This window comes from Panthera uncia (assembly GCF_023721935.1).
Source record: "Panthera uncia isolate 11264 chromosome C1 unlocalized genomic scaffold, Puncia_PCG_1.0 HiC_scaffold_3, whole genome shotgun sequence".
NCBI lineage: Eukaryota > Metazoa > Chordata > Mammalia > Carnivora > Felidae > Panthera > Panthera uncia.
In genome coordinates this window covers 54,660,076-54,681,324 of record NW_026057584.1, presented here as the reverse complement: position 1 = coordinate 54,681,324, position 21,249 = coordinate 54,660,076, and the positions used below count along the sequence as shown (strand labels likewise).

Sequence of the window (21,249 nt, the reverse complement as noted above, 5' to 3'; positions counted from 1 at the left end):
GGCCTTGCTGTCTCCCTTATGGCCTGAGGTTGAATTTCCTGAACATGGCAGATTTATGCTCACAACCCTTCAAAGACTCTTGTTTACCAACATAGTTAAGGTCGGATTTCCTTACTTGGTATCCCATGACCGCCAAGATCTGATCCAGCCTCAGTGTCCCATTGTCCTCCTACTCTGTATAATCTTGTGTGTGCACCGTTCCTAAAACTGCCTTATCTCTGTCTCTGCTCTTGTCTTTCCTGCACGGAATATTCCCACTACACTTATCTTGACCTGATACCTCCCTGTGCTTCAAGGACTGGCCCACGTGAACTTCCACTGACCACGCGACCTCATGTTGCCCTCTCCCTTCTCTGAACTTTTATAGAACTTTTTGACAATATTTGACATTTTCATATTGTTTATCTTTTTGTGTACAGATCTCCTAAACTGTGTTGCAAACTCTTTTAAGCAGAAGACACACTCTAATTCTTCAGAGACAAGCCTTGCACCTCAAATATTTTAATATATCCTACAAGATATTTTTAAAGGCTGCAATGGTATTAGTCTTGTCTTCGTACTACAGATTTGCCATTCCAGATTTATTTGTTCTCTCCCTTCTTCCTTCCTCAGAGATAAGTAAAACAAAGAACATCTGCCAAGTGCATAGTAGTAATTGGCTATCCTTCCTGTGGCAAAATTATGTAGCACAACAGGTGAAGGAGGGAGAGGAGCTAGGAAATGAAGTGATTCAGTTGCCCCTGTGATTTCACTGAGTGTTTCTTCATCAACACAAGAGGGTCAAGACTCCACTTAGTATTTAACAAGTTGGAAGACTTTAGTAAATGCTCCATTTACATTTCATTCCAGACTGATATTTGATGTTAGAACATCTAACAAAATTAACTGTATGTGTGTGTGCAAGAGAGACAGAGAGGGAGAGACAAAAACAGAGAGAGAGATCAATGATTCATAAGCTGCAAGAAATATATGCCCTAAAATTTTCAAAAAGGATATAAAGGAGTTGATTAGGACATCTAGGTTTCATACAGAAACCAGCATTTCCCAGTGTATGCCAAAGAATGCTTTCCCCTTGATGTTGCATGAAAAAGAGAATTTTATTGTCAAAGAAGTTAGAGAAATGCTAAACATGGTCTCTTTTTTGCAATATGGGTTAATAAATTAATGTATATTAATATACATCAGGCAACTAATGTAACAAGTGAGTTACAACTTTAACTGAACACTTCTAGAATATAGTAGGTTGTGGAACTTTTTTTTATTTTCCGAAGATTTAGTTGTTATTCCAGATTCTTCTTTCTGTTAAGAAATTGGAAAATCTAGGAATACTGAGCCCAGATTGCAAATGGCAACACTAAACTGGGCTCAGGAGTAGCTTCCCCTGTAGATGGGGCATATATCCTCTGATCAGCCACAGTCCCCTACCTCTCCTTATTGTATTTCAATATGTATGTTTCCTGCCTGGCCCCAGAAGGCATTTGAATTGCCAACCCTGATCCTGGATATCAAGTCAACCACAGTGATATTGAAGTTACCAAGGGTGATCTCCACTTGGACGTTAAGAAGGCATCTCGGGGTGCCTGGGTGGCTCAGTTGGTTAAGCATCCGACTTCGGCTCAGGTCATGATCTCAACAGTTCGTGGGTTTGTGCCCCACGTTGGGCTCTGGGCTTATGGCTCAGAGCCTGGGGCCAGCTTTGGATTCTGTGTCTCCCTCTCTCTCTGCCCCTCCGCCACTCATTCTCTCTCTCTCTCTCTCTCTCTCTCTCAAAAATTACATTAAATTATTACAAAATAAATAATTACAAAAAAAACATTAAAAAAAAATAAAAAAAAAAGAAGACATCTCACACTTAACATGTCCAAAACTGAATTCCTAATTTCCCTCTCCAATCTGCCCCTTCCCAGTCTTCCTTATCTCAGTAAGCAGCAACTCTGTCCTTCCTTTTGGTACAGCCAGAAACCTCACCAGGAGTCATCCTTCTTGTTTTTTTCTCACACCTGCTTCCAAACCCTCAGTGAATCCTATCGGTTCTACCTTCAGATGTACCTGGGTTCTGACCACTGCTTACCACCTCCCCCCTCTCCACTCTGGTCTGAGCTACCATCATTTCTCACCTGGATGATGGCCATAGTCTTCCAACTGGTTTCCCTGCTTCTACTGTTGCCTGACATACAGGTCATATTTTTACAGAGTAGTCAGAGTGATCCTTTCAAAACCTAAGTCAGAGCAAGCCACTCCACTGCTCCAAACCCTTCATTGGTCCCCATCTGTTTCTAAATAATACTTAAATTGCTGACCATTGCCTACAGGGTCATTCATTATCTGGTTCTGCCCACTTCTCTGATCCCGTTTCCCGCCTTGTTCTCCTTCACTTAGATCTCTCTAGCATTTTTCCTCAGTTGTGCTCCCACCTCAAGGCGTTTATGTTTTGGACCCTCTTAGCCTCACTTGCTTTTCATTCCAGGCATCCCCAGGTTTGCTCATACATTTGACTCATTTCCAAATGTAGCCTTTTTGCATAGCCTTCTCTGACCTACCCTGCATGTCTTCATCACTCATTGTCTATGTACCTCATTTTATTTGCCTCTAAAGCATTAACCACGACCTGACAGGTTACATATTTATCTGTTCATATCTGTATCCCGTTCCTCTTTTGATTGTCACTGACCTGTAAGCTCCCTGAAAACTGGTATTTTATTTCATTCAATAATGTACCCCTAGCACCTCCCACAATACCTCACATATGGCATGGCTCAGAATATATTTGAATGAATAAATGAATGAGGGATTGGCATGGAGAGGCAGATTGGGAACCAGGCTCCAGAGGTCTTGAGAACTATGAAGGAATAGTCATGAGGTTGGGAGGTGACAAAGAAAGAAAGTAGTATAGTGGGGAGCTCTGTATCTCCCAAGGAGAGTAGATCTTGAGAGTGGAAGAGGGATGTCCAAAGGTGGCAGGAGGGAGCTAAGAACACAGACTTTTCTGCTTGCTGCTGATGGTGATTATATGGTGGAATAAATGACTTGAGGCTTACGAAGGAAATGGCATCAGACAAAAGCAAAGCATTGGGAGTGTCCTGCACACATATTAAAAGTATTGTTGGGGGTGGGAGGTAACATTTTATTTTATTTTATATATTTTTTATTTGAGTATAGTTGACACACAATGTTAAATTAGTTTCAGGTGTACAACACAATGATTCGACAACTTCGTAAATTATGCTACGTTCACCAGAAATGTAGCTACCATCTGTCCCCATACATTGCTATTAAAATCATTGACTGTATTCCCTATGCTAGGCCTTTTGTCCCTGTGACTTACTTATTCCACAACTGGAAGCCCGTGCCTCCCACTGGCCTTTGCCCATTTTACCCAATGTCCCACCCCACTCTCCTCTGGCAGCCATCAGTTTGTTCTCTGTACTTATAATCTGATTCTGATTTTTGTTTGTTAATTCAGTTGGGGTCTTGAGTTTTTTTTGTTTGTTTCTTATAGGTTTGTTTTTTTTTTTCAGATTCCACTTATGAATGAAATCATATGGCATTGGTCTTTCTCTGTCTGATTTATTTCACTTAGCACAATACCTTCTAGATTCATCCATGTTGTCTCAAATGGCACAGCCTCATGCTTTTTACGGCTGAGTAATATTCCATTGTGTATGTATGTAGGTATGTGTGTCTGTGTATGTATACCACATCTTCCATATCCATTTGTCTATAGATGGACACGGGTTGTTTCCATGCCTTGGCTATGTAAATAATGCTGCATTAAACATAGAGGTGCATATATCTTTTCAAATTATTGTTTTCAATAACTTTTTAAATTTTGTTTTTAAGTTTATTTATTTATTCTAAGCGGGGGGATGGGGGGGAGGGGCAGAAAGAGGGAGAAAGAGAATCCCAAGCAGGCTCCGTGCTACCAGGGAAGAGCACAACCTGGGGCTCCATCTCACAAACCATGAGATCATGACCTGAGCCAAAACCAGGAGTTGGACACTTAACCAACTGAGCCACCCAGACACCTCCAATAACTTTTTTTTTTAAAACAGGAGTTACTATTGCCCAGTCATATTACTTATTTTAAGGTAACATTATATAATAGGCTAAGTTTATGACCAGCTGACTGGATTTTATTTGTTTGTTTGTTTTGATAATTACTCTTACATTTACATATTTTAGAGAATTTTTTTTTACAATATATGAGACTGAGACCACCCTGTTGAGACAGTTTCTGTAGTTCTGGTATTAGGCCCAAGGATCTACATTTTTAAAAGTAAGGCCTCTAGGGGCACCTTAGTGGCTCGGTTGGTTGAGCATCCAACTCTTGATTTCAGCTCAGGTCATGACCCAGGGTCGTGGGATCAAGCCCTACATCAGGCTCTGTGCTGGCAGCATGGAGCCCGCTTGGGATTCTCTCTCCCTCTCCCTCTGCCCCTCCCCTGCTCTCTCTCTCTCTCTTTCTCTCAAAACATAAAAATAAATAAAAGTGAGGCCTCTGTTTGAAGCCATTGATTATTTTTTATTTGTATCATTAACAGGTCATTTCAGAAAATCAGACACTATTGCTCTAAGAATTTAGGATTTGGAATGCATAATTACCAGATGATAGTGTCTGTTATCAGTGAATTGTTTTAGCTCTACCAGGTTAGACATTGCAAATGCTTAAATGAGTCAGGCTTTTTAATTTAATGGAAAATCAAAGAAAAAAAAGTATTAGCCATTCCTTATAATGATTTAAAGTTTGCCGAAGCTCAGAGATCATAAAATAAATAATTTTTAAGGAAAAAATTATATTATGAATAGGTCATAAGAGGCTGGGAGTTAATCTTCTTGCCAGTTTTTATGAAATATATATTTAGTATTGTAGTCGGTCTTAATGAATAGAGTGTGTCAATTACATGGGTGTCTAATGATGTTTCCTACACATCATTAACAACAGTACACCATGGCCCCTTCTGTTAATGTCCATGGATGACGAGTGAAAGGTATCCCCAGCAGAGGTTCTGTGGGACTCACGTCACCATGGACTGGCGACATAATCTCCCAGTTCTGGTAGCAGCAGCATATGCTACATGTGCAGCTTTCATTGTAAGTGAAGAAGGTGCCTAAAAAACTAGAAAGTGAGTGTTCTTCATCAACGTCTATACTTTATGTATGGGGTTTTCATAACAACATTTCTCCTTAGACAAACAGGCTGATAAAAACATCCCCTAGCATCTACGTGAACTGAATTGGAATGTGTCTCTCCCAACTGAACCTCTGACACATCTTCTTCAAATAGCTTTATTAAATGAAATAACCAAATCACTGCTTTGAAATATAGTGTGTCTACCTGAATATGAAATATTTCCATCTTTGAGTTGAAAATAATAAAATATTACCTCAAACAAAAATATTCTAGTTCTTAGAGGGAAAAAAAAAAAATCAAGGCTTCCTGATTTAATACCAAACCTCCAATTTAGCCTTTTTGGGATTCCATTCATCCCCTGGAACTTAACTTCAAAGACTTAGGACCGAGGTCAATGGGAAAAAAAATAATTTCTTACAAAAACACACTGTGAGAAACTTCTGTGATTTAGATGCATTTTGTAAACTGGGTGTTCTGAAAAGTCTAAATATTAGGCAAAGTTCATGAATAAACAAATAGAACAACACCAGCAACAGCTAGTATTTCGTGCGTTCTCACTGTGGAAGGTTGGGACGGTCATCACCTTTTTTTTTTTTTAATTTTTTTTTAACGTTTATTTATTTTTGAGACAGAGAGAGACAGAGCATGAACGGGGGAGGAGCAGAGAGAGAGGGAGACACAGAATCCGAAGCAGGCTCCAGGCTCTGAGCCGTCAGCACAGAGCCTGATGTGGGGCTCGAACTCACGGACCGTGAGATCATGACCTGAGCTGAAGTCGGACGCTTAACCGACTGAGCCACCCAGGTGCCCCGGTCATCACCTTTTTTAGAGACCTAAACTATGGCATAAAGTGGTGAAATGTCTTCCCCACAGCTAATGAGCAGCCTAAGACAGCGTCTGCTTCCTGGAAGCCTGATTCTGGAGCTCCTAAAGTTCTTGACCACACCACTGTTAGCTCTGTTGCAAGGTTTGACAAGCTGAATGTCCAGGAGAAGGACCTTCTGTTCACTTCTAAGCAAACTCTGTAAGCAGCATTTGTCAATTATTTTGAGTTATGTTCGCCTCCTCATTTTTTCTCTCTGTAGCAACAGTGATTTTTTACATCTTCATTGGCCAAGGAAGCAAGACCAAATGATACATAGACCACTGTATTAATAGTTTTTATCGTGACCTACTGTTCTCAAAGGTGAATCATTCACTTTGTGCTTTCCTGAATTTTCTGTATTTTCACTACACCTATTGCCTTTGGAACGAGAAGTTTTGAGCATTTGTTCATTGAAAACTGTGATTAGCCTTTTCCGTGAAATGAAATGAGCATCCCCATAGTTTTCTTGCTGTGCCCACCCTTTGGAGACCACTGTCACCACTGCTTGATGTTTACAGTGTGTGCCCAGTCCATGTCACAGGTGCTGAAATTGAGATCATTGGAAAGAAATTTGCCACCTGTCATTCAGATGCTCATTATCCACGAGTAATTCAGACTTCGGCATTATTTGAGAATCTGGCTACTGCTTTCCCTGGTGTGTCTGTAGAATCCTTTGATTTTTCTATGACTGTTTTATCAGTGTCTCACTGAAGAAGTGATCTCTTATTACTTGAGCTGGCTGGTTTGGGATAGCATTTTCATAGCAACAAATTTGTCACCAGACTCAAGATTAACACTGCATGTTTAGTTCTTAGACATAACACCAAATGGAAAGAGCCACAGTATAATCAGTTAGTGAACCCCAGAGGATCTCATTCGTAGGTCACTGAGGGGGCCTGGGAATCTGTCATGTATAGAAGCTTCCCTAGGAGACTGTTATTTACCCAGATTTGGAAAGCATTGCTCTTACAGAATACATTTATAGGTATTTCTGAAGGACTATAAAAACATTGTCTCAAAGGATCATAAATTCTACAAAAACTGCTTTATTTGATTTTCAGTTTTGACAAATAGAAAATTTTACCATCCCTTTGCCCAGTAGCCACTAAAAGTGGCTAGGCTCTAAGTAAAATACTGTCACAAAGGTAAAAGAAAGCCCCATGCATGTTGTGTACTTTAAAGTTCCAGACTTCTTGACTTCAAATCCTAATTAAGAGGTGATTTTGTGATAGTGATAATAGCCAGTGTTCATGAAGTTTGAGGGAAATGGACATTCTTGTGCACTACTGCTTAGCATGTTAACGGATTCTACTTTTCTGGAGGGAAATTTTGTAATGCATATCTAAAGACTTTTCAAAGGTTATCCCATAGGACACGGTAACTCAGCTTCTAAGAAATGTATTCCAAGGAAACACCAAAGATACATGTAAAGATTTTTGTGCAAAGACCTTTATCAAAGTATTTTTATACTATTAAAATATTAGCAACTGCCTGATGTTAAACAAGAAGTTATTTAAATAACTATTTTGGGGCGCCTGGGTGGCTCAATTGGTTGAGTGTCTGACTCTTGGTTTCGGCTCGGGTCACAATGTCACTGTTCATAGATGCGAGCCCCACAGTAGACTGCACTGGCAGCGTGGAGTCTGCTTGGGATTCTGTCTCTCCCTCTCTCTTCCCTTCCCCCACTTGTGCTGCCTCTTTCTCTCTCAAAATAAATAAATAAATTAAAAAAAAAAAAAAACAACCTATCTCAGGACGCCAAGATTAAGCAGTGGCTCAGTCGGTTAAGCATCTGACTTCAGCTCAGGTCATGATCTCACGGTTTGTGAGTTTGAGCCCCACATTGGGCTCTGTGCACAGCTCAGAGCCTGGAGACTGCTTCGCTTTCTGTGTCTGCCTCTCCTCTTTCCCTGCGCACACTCTCTCTCTCTTTCTCTCTCTTTCTCTCCCTCTCTCTCAAAAAAAAAAAATAAAATAAAATAAACATTAAAAAAAATAACCTATCTCACAGTCATGCAGTGGAATATTGCACAGCTGCTGAAAATGTTTTTGAAGAATTTTTCATGCTGTGAGAAAAATGTTACATTGTTAATTGAAGAAAACTGGCTATTAAGAATTGGGTGGATATATGAATTGAAAAAAAGCTGAAAGCAAATATACCAAGATATTGAAAGAGGTTATTGCTGGTGTGGTAGTTTTAATTTCTTTTTTCTTTTCTGTTCCCCCCACCACATTTCTGCAATGAATGTATATTGCTTCTATAGTAAAAAATATATGTCATATTTTGTGAGTCATTTATTTTGTGAATTACTGTGCATATGTATGTAGGTTTAAATAGTATTTTGAGTAAAGTAAATATAAGTGTCAGCCATTTTAATAATAAAATTGTAAGCCTTAACTCCATAAGATTTACAAATAAATGAATATGTAGGATGTGCTACAGGGGAGACTTGGAACAAATTTTTAAAACCATCTTTGAGGTACTGAGGCGGAAGCTGGGCCACCTTTTCTCCTCTTAACGACCTGTATTTATATCGTGCCAACTTAATTTGTTCTTTCATTCAGCAAAGACTTATGGGTACATATAGGCAAATTATAGATATATCTGCTCTGAGTTCACACGGGTAATCACAGCAAATCAACTCTGTCTTAAGTATACATATGTAAGTGTTGAATAGATACATATAGGATTTTTTTTTTTTTTTTTTTTACTTTTATTGCTAACAAAATCACGTGAGTGATTGTCCTACTAAAATCCCTTGTCTGTTCTGGGCCATTTAAATAGCCTTTTAGAAAATTACAAATTACCTTGACTTTAGTGTTCTTTTCCAGTCACACATAAGTGCTCTCCTGCCTTTTATATTAACTCTTCATGTTCCGGAGCCTTTGCTCTTGAAGTGACTTAGTACTTGTCTCCATTATTCACCATTTATTTACAATTGCTGCAATGAAGAATGGTCATAGTTGCTGGGGTTTTCGGTGATCTTATTAATGTGTTTGTGAGTATTAGAGTACAGGGGAGTAGCAAACCCGCTCCTAGAAGCAGTAAGTTCTGCTTCTAGTGCTACTTGAAGGCAATCATGGGAATTAAAAAGCTGTTTATTCACATGCCTTTTGCCACTTCATAGTCAAGATTGCTGAAATGCTCTCGGCTATAAATGGGCCACTTGATGGATCCTGATGGCATTTCTTACAATGCAGTGTTTCCAACAATAGGCCACTTCAATGTGGGGCCAAAGCTGTTGGTTCTTAGGAAGTGTTCATGTTTGTACACACACAGAGTCAAGACTGTGGTGACTGCTACTGCTCCCTTTAGGGTTTTCCAGGTGTGCTGTGTGGAATTTTTCCAGCCACTGTTTCTAAAATTTTCTTTCATTCATTTCAGTGGCGCTTATGTAGAGATTTATTATTAATGCAATTCTTCCATCTTTCAGTGAGAGTAAGACAATTGCTACTATAAAGAAAGTAGTAGGATTACTACATATTCAGTCATGGCCTTATGGCTTTCATGATTTTAATATTTTATGCTATTCCAATAATAATATTTCCTTGAAGGGAGTTATTAAGAAGACAGTGACAAGTCCATATGCCTCTTCTGCTGCGCCATTCAGGGGGGTGCAGGGTGGGCATTGCCATTCAGGGGGTGCAAGGTGGGCATCACCATTCAGGAGGGTGCAGGGTCGGCATCACCATCCAGGAGGGTGCAGGGTCGGCATCTCCATTCAGGGGGTGCGGGGTCGCATAGCCATTCACAAGGTTCAGGGTCAGCATCACCGTTCGGGGTGGTGTGGGGTCAGCATCCATCTGCTGCTCTTTGTCCTGCTAGCAGGTGTTTAGGGCATCTGTCTCCACTCACTCTGTCAGCTTCCTCAGTAAGTTCTGATGCTCTGTTTGCAAAGTAGTGCCGACTTTGGTTACTAGGTTGACCAGGTAACATGATGATCATGTCAAGTATGGATTCTTCATTTTCACTTAAAAATATATGTTTATTTTGAGAGACAAAGATAGAGAGTGAGCAGAGGAGAGGCAGAGAGAGGGGAGAGAGAGAATCCCAAACAGGCTCTGCACTGTCAGCACAGAGCCCGACCAGGGCTCGATCTCACAAAAGATGAGATCATGACCTGAATCAAAACCAAGGGTTGGATGCTTAACCAACTGAGCCACCCAGGTGTCCCTGGATTCTTTATTTTCAGATGTCACACCCCAGCGGGGTGTTTGGACACATCCTTCTATGGCAATAAAATCGCACAGAATTCCTAAACATTTATTCTTACAGCATTACCACCGAGATGTTAGCTACCATTTATTAAATGCCCATGGTGTGCAAGGCTCTGGGCAGCACTGTGCATACACTGGGTGCCAGCTCTGTGATTTGCAGTGTCTTCTAAGGTAGATGTTACTATCCCCATTTTATAGATAGAGGACACTGAGGCTGAGAGAGGTTCATGATTTGCCCAAGTCACGTGGTAAATAGCAGCATGAGGGTTGGTATGCTCATCTGTGTGACTTCAAAAATTACATTCTTTTCTCTGCATTGGACACTGGATCTCTGAAGGAAAAGCTAGCTAGCTTGCTCTTAGTTCTTGACTTGGAAACACCATAAGGCTGTACCATATTTAAGAGTGCTGCAATCCTGTTCTGTTTTACTCATTTCTGCCTCTCTGCTTCCACAAAAGCCTGTGGTAGAGGATGGCTTTTGATGTGTTCAGTTAGTCTTGAGGGAATACACTGCTTGAAATTACTATCGTTTCTGCCGTTTACCGTCAGCTTTAATTTCAGTAGAAGGCAGTACTTAAAAGCTCGGACGCAGAGTAAAGTCTCCATTCACATTCCAACTCCAACACTTACTGACTCTGTGTCATTAATTTAACCCCTCTGTGCCTCTCCCTGTTCAATCGGCCATAAAATAAATGTCATAGTCATTACTCAAAGGCTTTGTGTGGAAATGGAATGAAATAATCCATGTAAAACCTGGAGACAGGGATATAGAGAACACCAAATATTAACTGTCTCCACCATCGTTGTCATCAGCACTATCACATGAAGATTACGAGCATCACTGAAATAGTGTTGCTGTGTTAGAATTCAGTGTCACTAGAAGAGACACATGCCTAGCAACCAAAAGCTTGAAGGAGAAAATCCTTTAGAGGTTTAGAAATTATTTTCGGTATTTTTCTTTGAAAATATTTTATATAGTTGATGATTATAAAAATAGCTTAGAGAGGATCATCGGACAATTTCAGCAGAGTTAACATTTAGAGAGAGGTGGGCCAGTTCTCCTTTTTACTCTGCTAAACTTGTATGAAAAGTGAATCTATACAGAAATTTGTAGCCATGGCCTGAAATAGTTATAACAGTTCCTATATGTCTTTGAAATGAAATGAATAAACGGACAGACCCAACAAACCAGGAGAGCTGTTCAGATCTTGTGCATTCTCATCTTAGAGTCACATTCCCCTCTGCAGGAGTTGCACTGGATGAACTTTTACCAAATTAAAGAGCTGTAGTGGCATGTTTGTCCTGGACTCTTGGCTTTAAGTGAAATATACATCAGTTCTCTTTGAGCAGGAGGAATAACGGTTAGCCAAGTAGTACTTCCCACCTTCTCTGCGTGTGCTAATAAGTTCCCTAGAAAACTGACCTGTAACCAAGCTAGGTTCATCACTATCACAAATGTACCACTCTGGTGGGGAATGCTGACTCTAGGGGAGACCATGCCTATGTAGTATATGGGCCAGCGGTATATGGGAAATCTCTGTCCCTTTCTCTCAGTTTTGCTGTGAACTTTTATAAAACTACTCTAAAAAAAAGTCTTCAAAAAAAAACCCCACTGACCTGAAAATTAAGTTGTAATTTTAGGATTTGAAAGGAAACTTGACTTTAAAAGACTAATTAAGGGGCGCCTGGGTGGCTCAGTCGGTTGGGCAGCCGACTTCGGCTCAGGTCATGATCTCGCGGTCCGTGAGTTCGAGCCCCGCATCGGGCTCTGGGCTGATGGCTCAGAGCCTGGAGCCTGCTTCTGATTCTGTGTCTCCCTCTCTCTCTGACCCTCCCCCGTTCATGCTCTGTCTCTCTCTGTCTCAAAAATAAATAAAAACGTTTAAAAATAAATAAATAAAAGACTAATTAACAGGGTGCCTGGGTGGCTCAGTCAGTTGAGTGTCCGACTTCAGCTCAGGTCGTGATTTCACGGTTCGTGAGTTCGAGCCCCGCATCAGGCTCTGTGCTGATGGCTCGGAGCCTGGAGCCTACTTCAGATTCTATGTCTCCCCCTCTCTCTGCCCCTCCACCGCTCACACTCTGACTCTGTCTCTCAAAAATAAATAAGCATTTAAAAAAATTTTTTTAATAAATAAAATAAAATAAATAAATAAAACATACATACATACATACATACATACATACATAAAAGGGTCATGTAACCCTTTATTTAAGCTCCTTATCTAATATGTGTAACACCTTGACAATATTTCCACATTACCGTGAAAGAATGTGAAAATAGCCAGCTTGTGAAGAAAAGTACACAAAAGTATATAGCAGAGATTAAGATCATAAGGGAAACCTTATGAAACAGATTCATTTTTGTTACTGAAGATGTTGCTACATTAAATTTTACCAACCATAGCTTTAAATCGAATAAACAAGAGCCCTGAGGTTAATCCACTGGATGTTTCGATTTTAAAAGTTAAGTTCTTTAAATGTTTTCAAAAGTTCTAGCCTATTGGAGCTGTGATTTTTATAATTCCAAGATGAAGCTAGAAGGCAGTTTTATGCCTAATCATGTGTCAATAATTACTGAGGGACTGTTCTCTACAAATTAATCAGAGAGCACTTAAAAATTCCAGAAATTTCTGACCGGCTACAATTTGCAAGGACTTGTGCCAAGGGTGGGCTGGCAGTAGAGGAGGCAGGATACCAAGATGAATATGAGCTTGTTCCCCCCAATCTAACTAGAGTCCAACACCGAGTATGGTTAAATTTGAAAACTATCTTCTTTTTATCCGCCGATGTTGAAAATGCAGCATTCAAGTATTTAGATAGTTCACTACAAATGATGAAGCGTTGTGTGTGATTATATAACCTCAGGATATGCTTTTGACTTCAAACACCATGAAGGCAATTCTTAAGGTAGTGGATTAATTTTTTATCATGGGACAATAATAAATAATTGGATAGATAGGTGTCTATAGAGACAAAACTCATTTTTATCATACTTTAAATATCCTAAATTGATCTTCTATAGGTCTGTGGCTTGGTTTGGAAATTAGAGGATTTAGTTTCCTTCCCCTGGCTAAATTCCTGAGTTAATCCTTTATTTCCTGCCTGCATAGTTACTAAGGTCAAGTTTTGCTTTCCTTACCATGTTTATTTGACAGGGATGGGGTCGGGGAGGCAATGTATATGTGTTCTATTGCTCAGCAATCTGCAAGGATGAGGGCTGAGGAGGGCTCTTAAAGAGAAGCTCAAGCCAACGATATTTCCCTGGACAATATGAAATAAGTAAAAGCAGTAGCCGCACGGAACAGGGTTAAGGCGCAGGTTTATAAAAATTTGTTCAGCCTTTTTTGGTCTTTGGTATAAGACCTCTCTCTAGAATATAATCATTAGGAGCAATTCTCTTGTCTATTTTGTTCTCCACCACCCTGTCATCTGCTCCTAGCACAGTACAGGGCCCAATAACCAATAGGTTATTTGGTGATTAATTGAACCAATGGATGGATGAATGAATTACAGGTACATTTCACCGGCAGACAGAGTTCATTGACACCTATATATCTTTTATGCTCATGGTTGTTTTTTTTAGAAAAACCAACTCATGCATTTAAAAAATACTTTCACGGTTTTTTTTTTAATCTTTATAGAATTTACAATTAGGGAAGGTTTTCTCAGATATATTTGAAGAATACATGAAACATGATTTGGTTTCCTCTTACCGGTTTATGTGATGTGTCTGGACAGTTTGGGATTGTTATTGAGTAGATTTATATAATTTAGTTTGAGGTAGATTAAGTAGTTGTAAGTAAATTTTGAAATATTAGTTTTTTTTAAAAATGCTTTTCCTGAAAATAAGCTTTATGAGAAAAAGAATAACTTAGGTGCAAGTCAGAATTCTCCATTTTAATAACCACAAAAGTTTTATAGTATTTTTTCTAGAATAGCAGTTCTCAGGAACCCTTTACCCTCTTTAAAACTAATGAAGACCTCAAAGAGAGTTGTGTATATGTGGATTATGTCTGTCTGTATTTACTGTATTAGAAATTAAAGTGTATAAAAAATTTAATATTTCTTAATATATTTATTTATTTATTTATTTAAAAAAATTTTTTTAAACGTTTATTTATTTTTGAGACAAAGAGAGACAGAGCATGAACGGGGGAGGGTCAGAGAGAGGGAGGCACAGAATCTGAAACAGGCTCCAGGCTCTGAGCCGTCAGCACAGAGCCCGACGCGGGGCTCAAACTCACGGACCGCGAGATCATGACCTGAGCCGAAGTCGGCCGCTTAACCGACTGAGCCACCCGGGCGCCCCTTAATATATATATATATATATATTTTTTTTTTTTTTAACGTTTTATTTATTTTTGAGACAGAGAGAGACAGAGCATGAACGGGGGAGGGGCAGAGAGAAAGGGAGACACAGAATCGGAAGCAGGCTCCAGGCTCTGAGCCATCAGCCCAGAGCCCGATGCGGGGCTCGAACTCACGGATGGCGAGATCGTGACCTGAGCTGAAGTCGTACGCCCAACCGACTGAGCCACCCAGGCGCCCCGTTAATATATTTAAAAATAAAATAGACTCACCACATGCTAGCCTAAATAACATTTTTTATTTTAAAAAAGTATTACCGGAGCACCTGGGTGGCCCAGTCAGTTAAGCATCTGACTTCAGCTCAGGTCATGATCTTATAGCTCGTGGATTCAAGCCCCATGTCGGACTCTGTGCTGACAGCTCAGAGCCTGGAGCCTGCTTCGGATTCTGTGTCTTCCTCTCTCTCTGCCCCTCCCCCCACTCATGCTCTGTCTCTCTCTCTCAAAAATAAATAAACATCCAAAAAAATTTTTTTAACAATATTACCAAAATTAATTTTAGTGAGAATTATAATGTTTTACATTTTTGTAAAAAAAATTTCTGATGTTTGTAGAAAACAACTAGATTCTCAGTCGGCTTCTGTTTAATATGTTATAATACCACATGTTATGTATCCTCAAAAACCTCCACTGTACATTAATGAGGGAATGAGAATTAAAAAGGCAAGTAACTTCTTGGCTTTATTATAAAAGGAGTTTTCACCTCTCAGACCCCCTTGAAAGAGCCTTAGGGACTCCCAGGTTCATGGACTACCTTTTGATAAATCACTGCTCCAGAAGCTAAGGGGTAAAGTGATGAGTAGCAAAGGAATGGGAGGTTTGACCTTTTCTGTATTTCTCTGTTGTGTTTGAATCTTTTGTAATGAGCGTATATTAGTTTTGTCATTTTAAAACATAAAAATAAAATGAAAGTTGGGAGGGGGACATTACCTCCCAGAAGAAGGTAATAACATTCTTGGGGTTGTTTTGTTTTGTTTCATTTTGGCGGGGAGCGGGGGGGGGGCGGGTGGGGGGGAGGACAGGGAGAGAGAGGATCCCAAGCAGGCTCCATGATCAGTGCTGAGCACAATGTGGGGCTCAATCCCATGACCCTGAGATCATGACCTGAGCTGAAATCAAGAGTCAGATGCTCAACCAGCTGAGTCACCCAAGCGCCCCATAACATTCTTGTTTCAACAGCAACAAAATTCTCATTTTAGTTTCTAATTATATGCTCTCAGAATACATCTAAAATTTAAATTTAGCTGATATGTTTTGAATAGGATCCTATCCAAAATATCAATATGCAAGTCCTGAGTCTTTTGCTCCCTTTTTGTCTAAGATCTGAACACACACCACCAGCTTTTCACTCCATAAGATGCCTTTGCTTTTGATTATCTCACAAAAGGCACTGACACAAATATGGATACTGAGCTACATTCATCATTTTTCTCTGCTCATTCAGATAAATCCAAAAATGGAAAGAACAGAGTCCCAGCTAATGGTTAGATTGTCCTTGGACACTATAGGTGTCAGATTAGGAATTCTTGCTGCCCAACTTTATATTTGGCCCCAAAATATCTGTTCTTTTCTTATTTCTTATATTTCCTCAAATTGGAGAAATGGGGAACAGTTCATAAACTTTTCACTGTAATTATTCTTTGTTTTTTTTTTTAATTTTTAAATATTTATTTATTTTTGAGAGACAGAGCATGTGTGGGGGAGGGGCAGAGAGGGAAGGAGACAGAGAATCTGAAGCAGGCTCCATACTCTGAGCTGTCAGCACAGAGCCCCAGGTGGGGCTCGAACCCATGAACCATGAGATCATGATGCTTAACAGACTGAGCCACCCAGGTGCCCCAATTATTCTCTAATAAATGATTTTAAAAATGCATTTGGGGAGGATTTCAAAATCTGTAATCAGACACTTTATTCTCAAGGTAATAGAAATAACCAAAAGCTTGGAAACTTACCAAGAAATTAGAATAATTTGGCTCAGGTTGGAGTGTAATTTTTTCTTGAAAAAGCAAATATTAACCTAATAATTTTCAAGTGAGATATCAAAAAACAGAGGCCTCAATAAGTAAATAAAATACTGACCTCATTTATTGAAACAGTGAAATGTTCCCACTAGAGTAAAAAAGTTACTTTTCATTTTCAGCCTACACCTAAATATTAATTCCATTGAGTTATTTCTTTGATGTCTTTCAAGTTAATTCCCCCATAGAAAATACTTTTTCCCAAATACACAAGTTATACCTACTTATTGCATTAAAAAATAAGAAAAAATTAAAAATACCTATAATTCTATCCCCTTTATGCAGCTGCTGTGAACATTAGGGAACATGTTTTGATTATATGTATAGTATCATATTCTACATATTCTTGGTAGCCTGATTTTTCAGTTGACAGAACATCAGGGGTATTTTTTCCATATCAGTAGATATAGATCCACATTGTCATTTTCGATCACTGTATGGAGTTGCCTTATAAGTCTCATATGTGTTAGATGTTTTTTACTATAGTAAAATAATAGTAAACTGTCTGTCCTTATATCTTTGTATAGCGAATCTGATTCCTTCAGGGTAAAGATTTAGCTATGGGATTGCTAGGTCAATGAGGCATGTTCTTCTTTTTCCAAAGAGTTTTTTTTTGTTTTTTTTGTTTTTAATAAAATGGCTCCTCTTTAGAAAGATCACACCCGATTTATACTCCCTTTCTCCCATCTGATCTATTCTTGAATCTAATGGTTTTTAAAAAAAAATCATTATTTGGTTTTCATTTCTTTGAATACTTCTGAGGTTGAGGTTGAACATCTTTTCAAATGTCCTGCATGAGTTGCCTGTTAATGTTCTTTGCTATTTTTCTGTTGGAAAGTCACTGATCTGTGAGTGCTTTTTGTAGTCTATAACACACATCTACTGTTTTGTACTTGATGAATCATTTTCTTCTCTGCTCATTTAAGAATTTTTGTAAGATACTATGATTACAATGATTTCATAAGGATTATAAGAAACTCTAGAGACTAAGTGGTATTAAGGCTCTGGGATTTTTGATGTAGACCTTCCCTTTTGTCTGTTGCCCTCAGAGAGAGGTAAGCAGATATTTTTATGTAAGGCTAATTGTCTAAGTGGTGGATATACATTCTCGTAAAGTAATAAATATGTTGAGGCATGCTCTGTGGTTTTTTAAATGTGTGCAATCTCTGACTTTTTCTCGAAGACAAACCAGCTGTTGTAGAGCATATCTGGAAGAGGGGAAAACAAAATCCCGTGCTGGCATTTTTGTGACTGTTGCTGCTGCCTTTGGTCTCCTCAGGAACTTACCATCGTTACCATGGCTCACTGTGTTTACTGTAGTTCACTGTGTGACCTCGCCCCCGTGTCCATCCATGTGAAAAATGGGCTGTCTCACCCTGGGATGTATTTCCATTTATTTTCAGAGTATCCACGTCTTGGAGAGGACTGCTTCCTCCAGCACCGAACCCTCTGTAAGTCGGCAGTTGCTAGAACCGGAGCCTGTCCCCCTCTCCAAGGTCAGTGGTGGAATGTGGTGCTTTCTCAGACGGCTTGATGCCTGCTGTGGGCCAGCTGGATCGTAAACAGCTCTTACACCTGACTCCCCTGAGGTAGCTGTGATACCTGTTGTAGCACTGTGCTACCACGTCTTTCTGCCTCCAGTATGTAAGGTTTCTCTGCCCTGTGTAAGGGAGGAATAGATGAAAGTATATTTTGCTGCAATTTGCAAGGTTACAAAGATCCAAAATACTCTTGCGTTTAAAGGAAGAGAAAGTATTATCGTTCCCCTGTTGGAGACATGAGCAGATATTTCTATGCCAAGCTAATAGGGAGAAAAAAATCACTGGGTCCAACAGAAAAAAATTAAAAATAAAAAATAACACCACCACCACCAGCAACAACACCTGTTACCATCATGGCCCCTGCACTGTGCACCAGGCATTGTGCCAGGTGCTTAAATATATTATCCCATTTAATATAACCCTTGCAAACAGCTCCATGCAGTGGAGGTATTTATTACATTTACAAACATGGAAACCAAGAATTAGTAACTTGCTCAACGTCTGAAAAAGCTAGCAGAAAGTAGAAAACGTAGCAGAGCAGGGATTCAGACTTAGACCGTTTCAATGCTAGGCCACCTGCAGATAAAATAGTACCTACCTGAGGGGCTGTTGGATGTGAGGGTTCCAGCCTTCTCCTTATATCTGGCCTGCCTTGCAGTGAGCTCTTGGAAGAACACTGCAGATTATTAAGAGCTCTTCCATTTAATGGAAGCCAGCATTCCCTCCCTTCAGCCTTGTCTTTCATGGACTAGGGAAACATCTAAATTTATTTATGTCTAAAATGCAAAATCCTAAAGAAAAGCTGGGGAGATGCCATCCTGCTCACCCCTACCTCTTGCTCGACTCCTGCGATCTTCAGTGGGCTGCCTGTCTTGTGGAGAAACTCAGCAAATAGACTGCATGGGGATTTTGAGTTCAGATATAAAAATAGCACTTTATTTCCCCCAAACGACTTTGAAATATGTTGAACTGATTCTTCTTTGCTTTCCCTGTGTTAAACAGAATCCTTTAAGGAAAGAACACTTTCCTACCCTAGTGGTATGGAAAATATGTGCTTGTACTCTTCATATTTAGAAGATATTACAAGCTATGAAGTTTGTGTTATTGGACAGGAGTAGACTGCTAATCTAAGGAAAGGGGGTTACTAAACTTAAAAAATAATTTAGAGAGAAATAGAAAGTAATCTGATTTCTATTTGAATGGCAAACAGAGAATGGTGACTTGGTAAATACAACTGGTAATCTCTTTGAAAATATCAGCTCTCTCTTACAGGCAAGCTAACAGAGAGAGAGAATAAATAAATCCTGGGGCCATGGGAACAGCAGCTAACATTTATTGGGTGTCTACTTTGTCTCAGACATTGGATCAGTACATATAGTCTCTCACATAATCAGCCTACTGGATGAGGTGACTATTGACGTTCTTCTTATTTTACTGATGAGGAAACTGAGACTTGGCGCCTAAGTAAGCTAGTTGTCCGGAGTCAGATAGGTGGTGTGTGACAGAGACCAGGGTGGTGAGACATACACAGTGAAAAGAGAATGACACACAGAAATGACAAGGAGAATTGCTGGGCTGAAAACCACAAATAAGGAGGAACTTTCTGGGCGGTGAACACGGGGAGGCACTGGAGGATTGGCACCCCTGCGGAGGGCATGGAACTTCCTCACCCTTTCCCCGTACCTTGTCCTCTGCATCCCTTCCACCTGGCAGTTCCTGAGTTGTATCCTTTTACAATAAACTGGCGATCTAGTAAGTATAATAATAATAATAAGCAAACGCACACAAGACTTGCTTGGGTCCTTCGTCCCCACCAACTGCATCTCGAACCTCCATGGCATCTCACTTTACACTCCAGCTACATCCACCTGCACACAGTTCCCTACACTGGCCATGCTCTTTCTCTCCTTCACTGCTGCATGTCTGCTCCTTCTGGAGTGCCCCTAGCTGAAACCCCTACTCTTCTAAGACCCACAGGAATCCTTCTTCAGATGCTGTTTATCACCCCCCTACCCCAATGCACCCGAGGCCCCAGCCTGTCCCTGCACTTACCACATCTGTTACTTTATTTTACATCCTTTCTTACATCGGGTCCTCTAGAAGAAAGACCTGCGACTGGGCTTAGGGTGTTTGTGGCTCATTATGGGAGAGCCCTCAGGAGAAAGGGTAAGAGAAGAGGTTAGGACAGTGCGGTGCTGGCAAGAAGTGGTTTTGGTCAGAGTCTACCTTCAGCCCAACTCCACGGTGAGCCCTGGGCATGAATTGTATCACAGTGTTGCTGTCACTCTGAGGCAGGGATTTTTGTTCCGTCAGCTGTTGGTACTCTTGTGTCCTTCAGCAGTTGAGAGTCTTGAGGAAAGGAGATGCTGAGGTGTAGATGCCCCAGCCATGGAGGAGGGAGATTCATGCCCAGGCTCTATGGCCCCAGCTTCAGTAAAAGGCAGTTCACAGTAGAAGGAGGGAGCCTCTACCGCTGGGGCGTGGATCCACTGGGCTCTTACAGGCATCTAGGTAGGGCACCAACTGTATCCACTTCCCATTACTCTTCCACGCTGTTACCCACTTGGATCTTGCTGTAGGACTACACTATTGTTGTGTTTTGTATTAATACCACATTGCTCAGGGCCTCATGAAATCAGAGGGTCCCATCCATTCCAGATACCAGAGCATCTCACCATCCCTTTGAGAAGAGATGGACTTCCTGGGCCCTGGTTGATGGTAGAAGAACATTGTTTGAAGTACACATTGTCCTGTCTCAGGATTTGTCGAAATTCTTAGTTTGGTTGATGTAGCACCCCACCCCCATCCCTGACACTCATGCCTCTGGAGTATACCCTTGAGAAAGGAAGTGTCTCAAATGAACAGACGAGGGCTATTACTAGGTTACTTTCTGATTTTAGTTGTTGTTATTAGATTAAAAGTATATTTTAAATTTCTGTAATAGCAAAAATGTTTGTGTATCTGACTCAAGTCCCGATATGATCACATAAGGGCTTTTGACTGTTTCCATTACAAGTGTACCTACAAAAATTGGAGACTTTTAAACAGAAAATTAATATCCATTGAAATTACAAAAAATCCTTCAATTTTCAGAAAGTAATTTTAA

The 21,249-nt window shown here is 40.1% G+C and overlaps 1 protein-coding gene across 5 annotated transcripts in view; it reads left to right on the top strand.

The window, feature by feature from the left end:
• OSBPL6 (oxysterol binding protein like 6) overlaps positions 1-21,249 on the top strand; it is a 213,226-nt gene that overhangs the window by 123,291 nt on the left and 68,686 nt on the right. For all 5 annotated transcript variants that reach the window (XM_049615956.1, XM_049615958.1, XM_049615955.1 and 2 more), the window contains one exon: positions 18,006-18,098. In XM_049615956.1, coding sequence (XP_049471913.1) covers positions 18,006-18,098 — 93 coding nt within the window. The remainder of the gene's footprint in view (positions 1-18,005; positions 18,099-21,249) is intronic.